Source organism: Capsicum annuum, chromosome 3 (genome assembly GCF_002878395.1).
Source record: "Capsicum annuum cultivar UCD-10X-F1 chromosome 3, UCD10Xv1.1, whole genome shotgun sequence".
NCBI lineage: Eukaryota > Viridiplantae > Streptophyta > Magnoliopsida > Solanales > Solanaceae > Capsicum > Capsicum annuum.
In genome coordinates this window covers 61,079,696-61,094,084 of record NC_061113.1, presented here as the reverse complement: position 1 = coordinate 61,094,084, position 14,389 = coordinate 61,079,696, and the positions used below count along the sequence as shown (strand labels likewise).

At 31.3% G+C, this 14,389-nt stretch overlaps 1 protein-coding gene across 1 annotated transcript; it reads right to left on the bottom strand.

Moving 5' to 3' along the window:
* Positions 1 to 4,194: 4,194 nt before the first annotated feature.
* On the bottom strand, positions 4,195 to 6,001 carry LOC124897284 (non-specific lipid-transfer protein-like). The gene is made up of 2 exons (XM_047410260.1): positions 5,382 to 6,001; positions 4,195 to 4,444 (listed from the first exon to the last, which is right to left on the bottom strand). Exons 1-2 carry the CDS (start codon positions 5,746 to 5,748, stop codon positions 4,407 to 4,409), a joined length of 405 nt encoding a protein of 134 aa, XP_047266216.1. The 5' UTR covers positions 5,749 to 6,001; the 3' UTR covers positions 4,195 to 4,406.
* Between the last annotated feature and the right edge of the window lie 8,388 nt (positions 6,002 to 14,389).

Sequence of the window (14,389 nt, the reverse complement as noted above, 5' to 3'; positions counted from 1 at the left end):
CTGATATAGTCTCTTTATAACAACCATGGTAGTGATTTTTTTCCTTTTATGTGTTTTAAATACTTTGCCTTCTTTATAATCGTTACATGTCATTTTTGAGTTGTGGGGATGGGTAGCATGGTCCCCGATGTATTTGAGAGTGATTTGAAGGAGTTTGAGACTATTAGAGACTTTAAAAGTCATTGGTCTGACTTTGCTCAACATTTTGAGTTTCAAATGCTGGATTGTGATTTGGCCAGTCCCATTAGATTGAAAATGTCGATTTTAGGTTTGGAGCATGTTGCATCCTAGCGCACACACAAGTGCACGTGGTCACTCAAGTAGTAAAGTGGGCTTTAAAATTCAAGTATCGATCCCACGGGGACTTGGTTTAACAACAATCCAATTCTAGCTTCACTACTAATATCAAACAAGTGTGAATGTCACCAATAATGTTTGAAATTTGGGAATTAAAAGTAACCGTAAATAATGCGATAACGTAAAGTGTTGGAGATAATAATGGGGAGAAATTCAGGGTCAAGGCACTACGAATAATCCTACTTAGCCATACAATCTCATTATTTTAGTTGATTACTTTGGTTGTTGATTCACGGGGTTGATAGCATGACTATGGTCTTCCAGCCTCTAATCGTTCATCTAACTTAGCCTAACAACTACATCATTGAGCGGAGATGCGAGAACTAAGTTAAATGAATTATATTCATCCCGTATATGAACCAAATAGGGAGAATTAAGTATATTCCTATCCTAAACTTAAATCTTACAAACTCAATTGAAAGCATAATCAATCATGTTCTTGGCCTCAACCCTAGATAAGGGTGTTTAGCCACTCATGGATTTACAACAAATTACAATTAAGAAATTCATAAATAAAAATCAAAATTAAACATAAAAAAAGATTAGGAACCCTAAAATAATCCTCCTTGGGTATATTTCAATCCCCAAAAGTCGTCCAAGGTATGTACAACAAGATAGAAGTATTTTATTTATACTAGGACAAAAGTTGGTTGTTTTGTGACCTTGGACGTGTCACGTTGGTGTTGCTCCACATTTTGGGGCGTGGTACACCCTTAATTCTGATGCACATTATTTTTTATACATTTATTTTGTGTCTAAGTGAGTATCATTCCCTTATCTCAGAGGTCTGAGGCCGTGACACGTCCATGTACTCAGAAATTTCAGATTTTATCATTGGTTGCTCCTTCCTTTTGCCTTTGCATTTCTCACTTTTTGGGTGTCTTTTCACTTCCAATTCATCTTTTTTATCTTCCCAAAAATGATCTTAATATCATCCATGGTCTCCTATAACATCAAACAAGACGAATTAGTGCACACAACATAATAGAATCTATAGAGAAACACTAGAACAACACATAGCTCAAGCTAGTAACATTAGTTTTCTCGTCTAAACTCTAAGTGATAATTTTGATTCCAAACATGTTTTGAACACACCTTAAATATCATAAATAAGTATTTAATATTTAGATGCTCAATTATACGAATATAACCTCATTACGCACACAAAAAGTCCACAAAACAAAGCTAAACAAGCATAGATATAACACTTAGGTACATAAATCCACCTAAGATCAGAGCGTAGTTAGTTTGGGTCTCAAAACTTTATTTTGCATTTCGACCCTTCATTCAGAAACTAGTAAAATAAGCCAAAGTAGGGCTCTATGAGATAATTTATTGTAAACGATCTCTTTTTGAAACTATGACACTATCATTAAGTTCAGAACATCGAAAATAATATAGTAGAATATTTGGTTTATTGTTGTAGGTCCCGAATAAATTTCTAGGGTTTTTTTGGAGTAATTAAAATCATGCAAAATCAGCAAAGTTATTGATATCTGGGGCCTGATATTTCCTTCTTCATGAATGCAGGCCACTGACCGCAATGTGGAGAGGTATGGTGTCCTTCATCACGATCGTAAGGTGGTAGACGCGATTGTAAAGGGTTGTCAAGTTTGGATCAGATTCTTCCTTCATAGAAAATGCAATCGTACCCTCGCAAATAAAAGGGTTCGAATCATTAGCCTTTGCTAATGCAAGAGGCTAATCGACTGTGAAGGATAACTTAATGTCTTAACTATTATTGACCCTCGCAAATCCAAAGGGTTGACTACCATCATGAGGTACTATTCACTAAACAGTATAAGTCCCCCTATTTATTGTTATTTTACTATCTATGAACTTGAGAGCTTTGGAAAAGGGTGATGTCTAGGGTTTTCTTCAACATTTGAGCTTGGGCAAGCTCCAAGATCTTATTCCCATTAATTTTTATTGATTATATCTTCAAAAATACCCTTTAATCTTGTTTTCAAACTAGAATTAGGAGATTTTTTGTGTAAACTCTTAAAATAATTTTTCATCAGTTTGAACAGCAATTTCAACTATATTTTTTCTTTGGGTTTACAAATATCGACTCTTTTTGGCTTTGTGTACATGTTTCTAAAATAAAAATTATGGTTTTATCCTCTTCATTTTCAAACTTAATTTTTGAAGTAATTTTGGACTTGATTCAAATATAGCTAATATGGGTATCATTAGCTTTCTTTTGACGTATAAATTATGTGATCATTATCCTCATACTGATTGGCTGCAAAAGAACATTCTTATTTCATCTATACACACTCATGAGATTGATACCATTAAGAAACAACTATTTTTGACAGAAAATGAGACATCTTATAAAATGCATATACCGAAGGATGTGCCAGTAAGGTCGATTGAGAAATACTTATTTTGACATAAAATGAGATATCTTATAAAATTTCTATACCAATGAATGTGTCGGAAAGGCTTATTGAGATATGAGATTGAGATTATAAACGTATATGAGTTGCTAACTCCCATGGGTCCAGTCCTAAAGCATTGAGGCTTGGAAGGTGTATACAAAAGTTCCACCATCATTGCATTGCATTTCATCATATTTGCATCCTTTGTACTTATTTTATGTAGTTGTTGATGAGTGTTTATTTTTCTTATATATGTTTTGTGTGTAATTTTTCTTTTTGCCTTATTATATTATAGAATTGTTAGTGGAGATAGTGTGAGCTATCATTTGGGAACTTTTCTGTTTACAGGCAACGTGCTCATAATATCTTTTACTTGTATTATTTTCTACTTTGTTTAGTTGGTCTATAATACCTACTGAGTACAAGTGGACCATAATCACTCCTACTGTGCCCTTTCAGCGCAGATCCTAGTATGAGTACTAGCTATGTTGGCTAATTTGTGTAGTGACATTTAACTTTCGGAGTACCTAGTGAGCTCCTTGTTCAGAGCTTTGTTCCAGACTCCATCTATCTTTATGTTAACTTTCGAAGTACCTAGTGAGCTCCTTGTTCAGAGTTTTGTTCCAGCCTCCCTCTATCTTTATCTTGTCTTTATTATTATTCGGAGACAAACATTTTGCATTTTCAATTTTTGGACTATATATTAGATGTTCTTTTTATTTATGACACCGTATTTTGGGGGATATATGTATTTCTTTCAGTTACAGTATTTACATGTATGACCCGACTTCATTTGAGAAGTTTCGGATTTATTTATTTTGTTCATTATCAAATTTCTTTCTTTTGTTGGTTCTTCGGCTTACCTATCAAGACTGGATAGAGGTAGGTATCATGACCTCAACTTTAGGATCGTCACACACATTCTCTCTTTATGCATTCGCTTGTCTTTCTCTCTCTTTCTCTTTTCGTAAAGTTTTTCCCAGAATGCTCTACAACATATTCCTCTCTTCGTCAATATTTGCCATTTGAGCCCAATTTCTCTCTCTCCCTCCATAACTATAATCTATTTTTTGTACAAATTCAAAAATTAGGTGTTAAGCGGAGTGATTTTAAGTATGTTGGATTTGAAGAATTAGATTCAAAGATTTGAAGGTTTAAAGATCTTAGGACTTGAAGATTGTATTAAAGTTGTATCAAAGTTGTATTGAATATAAATTATAGTTGAAATAAATTTTGAACTCAATATTATACATTGTTATGAATTCGACTATATGTTGTTATTAACATATATATAACACTTTAATAATAAAAACGAATGTGTATCTACATTTATTATACACTCTTAGTACGAATTTAACACATATTGTAGACTATGCTTTCTTAGTGATATATATATTCAATACAAATTTAATATATATTGCAAAATAAGCTTTCTTAGTGATACCAACATGAATTTTCTTTAAGCCACTTATAATTCATTTAAAATACTGTCATGATACATATTTAGGACATTGTGCAAACATCACAATTTTCTTAGCATCAATACATATAATATAGCCATAATGCCTTCTTACAACACACTTATGATACAATTATAATGCAGGGACAATACATTTTTAATTCATATTGCAAACATCATTGTAATTTAATACAATCTTCAAATCTTCATATCTTCGGATCTTCAAATCTTGAAATCTTCATATCTTCAAATACTCAGATCTTTAAATCTTCATATATTTAATTCATATGTCTCACAAATATAAGTATAATACTTTTCTACTTTTCCCTTTTTGGTTTAATTATATTTATTTTAATCAAAAACTTTATATATATCCCTTATTTATGTTTTATAGTTTACTAGGTAATTAAATTTAACATGACTATTCTCCAATAAGTTTGTCAAACAGAAAGTGCTTTTATCCAAAAGAGAATTATCTGAAAAGCTATTTTGGTAAATGTACTTTTACAATAAATCATTTAAAAAAGCTTGGCCAAATAAACTCTAAAACTTCACTTGGGAGCTAGTTGATTGGTTATGTAACGCCTCAAGTTACCTTAATAACATGAAAAGTTTGGCTAAATAAACTCTAAAACTTCACTTGGGAACTAGTTGATTGTTTATTTAACGCCTCAAGGAACCTTAAAAGCACCAAAACCTTGATTCTTTTTTGTTTTCCTAATTGAAATTAATAAAGTTCTTTTTCTCTGTAGAACCTTTTTGGTATAACAGAAAAGGAGAAAAAATGGGATCAAAATTAAGTAGACAAAAGAAATTATTTAAAAAAAGTTTTACGCTATCAGGTCACGGGTCACCCAAAGAAATATGAGGTTTACAATTTTAAAATACAACTTATAATAGCCGGAAAAGGGACCTCATGGTATAAAATTTATTTTCGAGTTAATTTCATGTGGTCATTCAACTAATACTTATCATTTAAAAAAGACACTTTATTTGTTTAGAAAAGTTGGTATCTAAATGAAATATGACTTTCTAAAATAAAACTTATTACTCCTTAGTTGAGTGATCATTTTTTTTTTTTTGATTAGCAGCTGAGTGATAATCTGATAAATCAATCCAACTACTTATAAAAGTGATATATGTAACTTAAACCCGAAAGTAATGGAGAAAAAATTTGTTACCTGTCAGGCTGTCACAATCCACTTGTGGACCAATAGGAACTCTCTTGATTTTACAAACCTTGAAAAGTTTTCTTCCCTTTTTAACATCAATTATAGAAGAATTACCAGTTTTCTGAAGACACTTGCATAAATCTTTAACATCATCAATTGTACTATTTTTCACAAGACTAGCCAACATTTGAGAACCTTGACAACACTTTGCTGTAATATTTTCTCTACAACCCAACAGAAATGGTTGGCATGGTGATAATAAATCTTGGGCTTGATAGCAAATAAGTGATTTCAAAGGGATAATATTTTCCATAGTCACAAATCCGACAAATACTAGAACAATTAGTGAACATAACATTGTTTCTTTCATTTTCATATGTTGATATAATTGTAAGTATACTGAATTTTTTTTTCTTTGTTGGTTATTGGATATATAGTTGGTTTTAAAGTGTGTTTTTTCCTTTGTGAGGGTAATATAATGTATGGGCTCTTTGTGAGGGTATTATAATGTATGGTTTCTTCCATTATTCTCAATTGGATCAAGTTGTGTTCAACATTTCTAGTGATCATGATTACCAATTTTTGGGTTGGTGGAAATATTCTTTTTCTTTTCGAGTTGAAAATTACATGTGCATTTTTGGGGCAAAAATGTTTTCATGTTCCAGTATATTTGACTTAGTTATAGTGAGTTATTTGTCTTCAAGTTATTTATGTCACTTATTATGGGCAATTACTTAAAAGTTATTTTTGGAAGACCTAATAGTGTAGCAATTAGCATTCTTTAACGTATCATGTCACTAGTTTAGACTACGTGTTGCACGTGTATCAAGTATTTATTAATAATAAATGCATATACAAAATAAATTATTATGCCCATGTTATTTTATTAAGTATAAAAATTTCAAAAATATGACGTAAAATTTTGAAGATAAAAGAAATATAGTTAAAGCGGAACATAATAAGTCACAACGTAGTCAAAATAAACTCTTCCATTTAAATTTATTTCTATATGTTGAGATTTTCCGAATTAATGACAACCCGAACTTAGACATTCTATACAATATTTAGTAATTATACTTATTTCTTAATTATAAAAGCACTTTATTTGAATGAAGAGTTGTTTTTTTTTCCTCAAGAGTGTACATTTTTATTAAAATTGAGGCCATTTTAGATGATTATACATTTTGAAGATGTTAGGTGTTGTTAGGTTGTTGGATAAGAGTAGAGTTATTCATTTATTTAAACTATGTATAACTTATACAATGTTTGGTAGGTGAATAAGAAATAAGGTTATAATGTTTAGTAGGAATAAGAAACAAGTTATTAATATATAAAATTTATATAATGTTTGATTTACAGTTAAACTATCCTCCTAAGTTATTCATGTATAACTTATTCCACCTTTTATGCTGCATAAAATAATATATTGATTCTTGTATCACCAATTCATGTATCACTTATACCTGCATAACTTTAATCAACTATTGGATAAGTGTTATTGAGGTTATATTTGATTAATTACAATATTCTAGACATTTTATATAGTTTAGAGTACATGTATTGCACGTGTACCATATATTTGTTAGTAAAATATATTACGACATACATCTACTTTAAATTTTTCCTCTGGCAAAAGAAATATTATATTTTATCAGTAATAAATAAGTTTAAGGATATTAATGTATAAAATCATACCTAATAATTTTTTTTTGTAAGTATAAAAGCACTTTATTTTTAATAGAGAGCTATTTGTTTTCTTAGGTTCTATATTTTTATCAAAATGGGAGACATTTTAGATAATTATACTTCTTGAACATTTTAGTGTTATTGAGACTATCCTTGATTAATTTAAGAATATTTTAACATATTCTCTAAATGTTTAATTGAACACCAAAAAGTTCAAAAATATTTATTACTTTTTTTAAATGAAAAATTAGTGTCAATTCAAAACTGACAAACAAAAATCATTCTCTAAATTTATGTGGCACTGTTGTAGTTTTGAGATTCAAAATTCTAAAATTTGATAGTTAATTCAAATATAGACATGTTCTATATTTGAAATCTAGGTAACATTGTAACAAAATTACTTTTGGTCTTAAAATGCTTCCGTGTATTAGTAAAAGTAAAAAACTTTAAATATTTAGAAGACATATAAAATATTTCCAATCAAAAAAATTAGTTTGTTGTCGTCGATACTTTATCTGTGAACTATGTTTTGCTCATTTGGTTATAGTATTGTATAAAAGTTGGAGAACTTCTCATAGTTTTACAAATTGTGGCCTTTTTACTTATGAGAAAAAACACAACTTAAATAATTCAAATTGTCAATCCAAACAAAATTTTAACTTCAAATCTACCTGATTTCATGTCGAGAGTCCTCAGAGAATATCTTCATATTTATATTTATTGAGTAAGTATAAAAATAAAAATAAATAATTAATTATATTTAGTCTCAACACTACCAGTCCAATATTATTCATATACTATATTCGATACTATTCTTATACACTTTACCAATCATCCCTTAATCAATAGTTGTACACTTGATATTTAATCGAGACAGTCAACAATCCATTTACTACATTGAACCCTCTAGTGGAGTCTAGTTAGTTCGGAGTACTACTACGTACTCCCTTCATTTTAAAATAGTTGATCCTTAGCTTATAGACTAGGACTTTATTTTATCATATTAGTCTTATTAATTATGCTTTGAGAATATAAATTTAAGTATATATACTTTTGTATAGTTATTTAATAATAAGGATAGTATTGAAAGAATATAATAAAATTTTCTTAATTTCACAAATGAAACAACTATATTTAAATAAATATTTTTAGAAAGAACGTCAAGTATTTTGAAATGAAAGGAATATACAATTACTTTTTCTAGATATCATTAGCTCTTTCTTAATCAAAACGCAAAAGAAGTGATACGCTCTATGTGCACTCAGTAACAGGATTCAAATATTTAATCACCAATTGGGTCTTTATAGCATAAATTGCTCAATCATTCTAATTAAGAAACTAATAATCAAATTATTGTCTCAATTTGGAAGGAAAGAAAAATTTTAGATCAACATCTACGGTCAAATAGAGCTCATTCGGTGTTCGAAATTACATTGGAGAATAATTAATCCAGATTTGCGTCGAGTAGAGCTCATTTGGGGTTGTTACTCACTATCAAGAACATTTTTATAACCACCTTACGCAATTCTAAGTAGATGGAATAATAATGAATGGCCCTAAACATACGTATAATTTAAATTTTAAAGAGTGCATTTTTTTAGAATATTTTATAAAAAATTAGTATAGTTTCATTAATTTTATTCTGAACCATAATTATCATGTTTTGTTTAAACATGTAATTTTGAAAGAATGTTAATTATTTTTTGAAATATACTTTTATTTCAATTCTCCAAAAAAATTTGTCAGACACTTTAATAATTTAGAAATATGAGAATGAATAGATTAGTCTTTCAACTTTTATAAGAATAATAGCATATTGTTCAAACACTAAAAGTAGAAATATTTCCCACTAATTTTATGTCCTTATTTTTGTCTTGCATCTCATTTTCTTTACGTAATATGTTAATTTTATCTAAGAGCTCCTTCATGTAATCATTGGTGTCCCCAAGTATGAATGTTCTATCCACTGCCAAATCAATTACATAAGGTCAAACCCATCGACACCCCCTAAACTTGGCACTATCTTTCACTTTGACACCTCAAGTGGACGTTGTTTATTTTTGGCACCTCAAGTAGCCATAAAGTGTGTCATTTTGATACCTTTTACTGATTCAGCAAAGAGAGTGTATCACACTTGCTTTTGGGCGTGTGGCAGGGATATTTTTATAATTTTTTCATCTTTCTTCTCTTTCTTCTTCACTCTTTCAACCCATTAATTTTTCACCATTTTTTTCCTTTTCTTAACACATGTCTATGCTAATTTTTCCTTGATTGATTGAATTAACAAAGAAAAAAAAGAATGGTTAAACCAAGAATCAACTTCTTTAACCTCCATTAATGAGTCTTTTTAAGTGAGAAATTTGCAGTTATGGCAATCGTCGGAATTCTTTGGTGTCACCAAAATTTCCATTTTCTTGAGCTTTATTGACATATTTGAGCCTTAATTTTTTAAAAAATTAGAAAAAAATTAATTAACAAAAACATGGATACTGTTGAGATTTTGCAGCCATGGAATGTCCAAAGACAAGTTATAATGAGTACTTAAGAATTGTTGGTTGTTGTAACGGCCTTATTTGTTTGTCTGGTGATTATAATAAGTATAAGGATACTGTTGTGTTGTGGAAGCCTATTATCCGTTCACATGTGAATTTGCCACGACCAAATTTAGAGGTTAAGAAGGTTGGGTGGGGAAGATATTGTTGGAGGCTTTTTTGTAATTATTGATAAAAAAAATATGTGTCATTAATTTATTGGACATAAATTTCATGTGTTTTAATTTTTTTTCAAAAAATAAAATTATAGGTGCATATAGTGATGTGGCAATTTAAATGAGTTGGCACAAATCAATTAGCCGTTTTCTCCATGTTGGCAGCGAGTGAGATACACGCATCAGTGCTAATGTCGAAAGGTGTCAAAATGACACATTTTATGGTTACTTGAGGTGCCAAAAGTGAACAATGTCCACTTGAGGTGCCAAAGTGAAAGATGGTGCCAAGTTTAGGGGGTTGTCAATGGGTTTGACCATTACATAATATAACAACTGCACCAACCATTGTAATTTAATTAACAGAAGTTAAGTAACAAGCAATTAATCAATCACCTTGCTTATTTTGGGTAAGATGGACCTAAGCATAAAGAGTTGATCATTGAGTTGTAACCTGCTCTTTCTTTCTACCATTAGACAAAATATACTATATATACCTAAAAATAATTATAATCATGTATAAACAGTGTAATCATTCATTGAAGTATGTTCGAATGACCCCTCAATTCAACTTGACTCCGCCCTTGCTGATTATCCTCCATATCACTTTTCGCTCCCTTCTAATGCATTTAGAGATGAGTACTAAACCAGTTTATTCTTTCTACCTTTATATAACATCAACCATAAACTATTTTCCTATTTAGTTAGCGTGATGATTTTTCTTGGGTAAAAATTTATTTTTCAAAATAAAATTTACACAATTTCACTCATAGAGAAACTTGATTATAATTCATAGCTTTACTTTTTGAAAAATCCAATTTAATTCCTAATGAAATTGATATTGTCACAACAATTCCTTATGGATTTCCCATGTTATAGGTGTTGCATCAGGTACTTTTCAATCTTAACAAATAAAATTTACTAAACTAAAATAAAAGTTAAATAAAAGGTCCAGATTATACTAACAAAGAAATTTCAACACAAACATAAGCATATATCTTATTTGTCAACAAAAATCACTGAATAAATTGAATTTAACTTCAAACTTCAATACTTATTTGATAAAATATTTTATCAATTTTTAAATTTGAATTGTGTATTTATTACAAATATATAAATAAATTATGTATATTCAGATGTTAAAAATAAGCAGTCTTAATCATTTAGTATTTAGATTTAGAAATAATATATTAATATTCAGATGTGCCTTCAGATTCAAACAGCTTAATCTTTAAGAAAAGCAAAACAAATCTTAATCATTTGGTATTTAGATTTAGAAACAATATATTAATATTCAGATGTGTCTTCAGATTCAAACGGCTTAATTTTTAAGAAAATCAAAACAAATACAGTGTTAGCATTGAATCTCTAGCATCACAAAATGTTTTTGTATGTAGAAAAAAAAAGAAAATACATAAAGTCCCTCTTGATGTTGTCTGACTTTTTCAAAAAGACACCTAAACTATACTTCCGACCTATTACTTCACGAATCTTACTTATATTGTTATAAATACACCATTTTGAAATAATTTTTGCCTCTACGTGTAGACACGCACAGCAGACGCGTGAAAGGTCAAAAGTTGACTTAAATTATCAATTAAAAGCTGCCATGTGTAATTTATTTGTAAAATAATTTAAAAAATTCCTTCTTCTCCATTGACAGCTTCTTCTCCATCGCCATAACCCAACAACAACATCAATTACAGCAACAACAACAACATCATCATCACGATAACTCTTTTTCACCTCAATCCTCTCAATCATCAGCTTTCTATTCAATATTAATAGAAGCTTTTTGTACAAATTTATTTCTATTCTTCCTTGAGAATTAGGGAGGTGAAGAACTTTATCTCCGCAAATCTTCATCTTGTTTCTTGAGAAGACCCATAAAGTTTTTCTTGCTTCTCTCTTTACATTTTTTTTCGTTCTTCTTTGTTGCTTCAAGATTTTTGTTCGATAAATTTCTTCTCTAATTTATAATTATTGTGTGTTTTCTTATGAATTGGGCAGATTTATTAGAGTATTTTGATTAATTATTTTTGGTTAATAAGTGGCCAAACTTTATAGTTACTTTTATGGAGATTTTAATTTTATTTGGGCATCATTAGATGATAGACATAATTGTCACACCCCTTTTTCGCTTGAGGCATCGAAGTCGAAGGGTTTTTTCCAACTAAAGTGACGATTTTGAATAGGAATTATTTTTATCATTTTCAGAGTCGCCACTTGGAATTGAGTTATGGTGTTCCAAGTTATCTTATTGAATCCCTAGTCAAAAGAAAATGACTCTTTGTTGGTTTGCAAAAACAGAAGACTGGGTAAGGAATTCCGTTGATCGAGTGGAAGGTGGTTGTAGCACGGTCGCTTTTATTGACTTATCTTGACTAAGACTATTTGATAAATTGTGTTAAGGCCTAAATTCACTCATTTCTATTATACCAAAAATATTTGTCTACATCTCTTATATTAAATTAGTGTAAATTAATTTTAGAAAAATATTTGTCAAGGTGCATTATTGCATCCTTGAATTTTAAAATGTCTCAGAAAGATGCGTAAGCCCATTCTTAATTGAGACGAATATTTTAAACGCGTCTAAACTTACCTAGCGTCAAAGGCATTGGTTTGTCTTTTGTAAATTCAAAATAAATTTATCTTATCCATTTTATTCTCATTTTTTGCTCTCTTTTCTTTTAAAATTCTCAACGAATTTTGGATTAGTTCTCAATTCGTCTCACTCTCTCACAAATAGGTTTCTCCTCTTTTTTTTTCCTCTTATGTGTAGACACGTAATTTTGCCCCCCTCAGAAGTTCGATTTTATTCATTTCTACCTTATCATATCATGTACCCTCACCCACGTGATTACATCCCACAAAAAATACAAAAAATAACTCTTAACAAAATCCCTAACAAACTTTTATTCTTTTAACACCCTAACAACCATCTCCAATAAGAAAATGACAAATCACCATCTCACCACCCCATACCCTACCTCCCTACCCCTACCTAACCCTACCCCATGTCACCCCCCTCTTTTTCTTGTCCAAAAAAAAAGGACCAAAAAGAAAAAAAAACACAATATATATATATATACACAGTAACAAACAAAGAGCATAGACAGAAAAGAAAAAAAATGAGCTGACTCTCTCTCTACTCTCTCTCCAAAACCGAAAAAGAAAAGCTCTGTTCGCCGCCCTCTCTCGCCGTCACCGGCGAGACCCCCCCTCCACCAGCGAAAGCCATCTCTGGTGACGCACTAATTCCGACGCCAGCGATGGTGCCACATCGCTTCTCCATCACCGTCTAGATTTGTCACCGCCGTCACCAATAAAACCCCCATCATCGTCGAAGAAGAAAGCAAAACCAGCTGCTGCTCCGCCGCCAGCAGTCGCTGCTCCGACTGCGGCGCATCGACCACTGGCTCCAGCCGCAGCTCACCCAGCCGGCAAAACAGCTTCGGTTACCACCGGAGAACAGGTACCGCTGCCATTCTCTCCGTCACCGGAGCTCACCGGAGCTCGATCTGCGTCTGGGTTTTGGGTTCCTGTTGTTTGATTGGGGGTCTTGGTTTCGTCTATTTCTTGGTTCGTCGTCGATATTAGATTTCGAGTTGTCTTTATCGAATCGCGTCGTCGTTCTTGGTTGTGTTTTCGTATAACAAAGTTTGTCTCACTGGTTTTGAAGTTGTCCTATTAGCTTTTCTCTCTACCGAGTTGGATTCATCTCAATCGAGGTTCTCCGATTGAGTATTTTGGTCTTCGGATTTCTTTATTATCGACAAGGATTAATTTCATCGAGGTTCATTTCTTCTAACCGAATCTTTAATTTATTTTTGACTTTTCGTGATGTTGTGGGTGTGGATGACTTATTTGTTGCGTGTTTGGTATGTTCGAATATGTGTTATGTGTTGGTTGATGTAGGTTTCGGACTTTGAAAAGTGAATTGATAAATCGAAGCATGTTTAATCATATTGTTTGAAATAAATTTGGGGACGAGAATCGAAAATTGATAAAAGTGAATATTACAATATTTTTGATACGTTGTTGATATTGAATGTGATATGTCGTCGATGGGTAGGCAATATAGGTCCGGGTAGGCAAATTTTAAAACATGTTATTTTGGTTGAATGTTAGAATGTGCGTGTGAACGTTTTCTTTCTAGTTTATCGTATTTAATTCAATTGTATAATTTGTCCGGGGAATGCCCCCAAGTATCTATATATATTAATTCACCGGAGAATGACCCAAGGAATTTTGTACGCTAAGGACGTTCGTGATCAAGGCTCGAGGCATCGGGTAAAGCATGGTTTAGGACTAGTGTAGGTTATTTCAGTATTTTTTATTTCGGGTTGTAATAATTGGACTGGACTTTATATTTTATTTGGTTTTGTTATTGTTTGATTATTTGGCGTGCCTTTGTGTGGTTTATGCATTTGTAACGTTAATTTAGCCGATACGCTCTGCCAAACGACCATGGTTGAACCACGGGATCGAGGGGTGCCTAACACGTTCCCCTCGGTCAACAGAATTCCTTAGCCGGAATCTCTGTTCGCAAACCAGTTTAAGAGTCAAATGTTTTTCGAAAAGGATTTTCCAAAGGTGACTTGGCACACCGGATTATGCCAAGTGG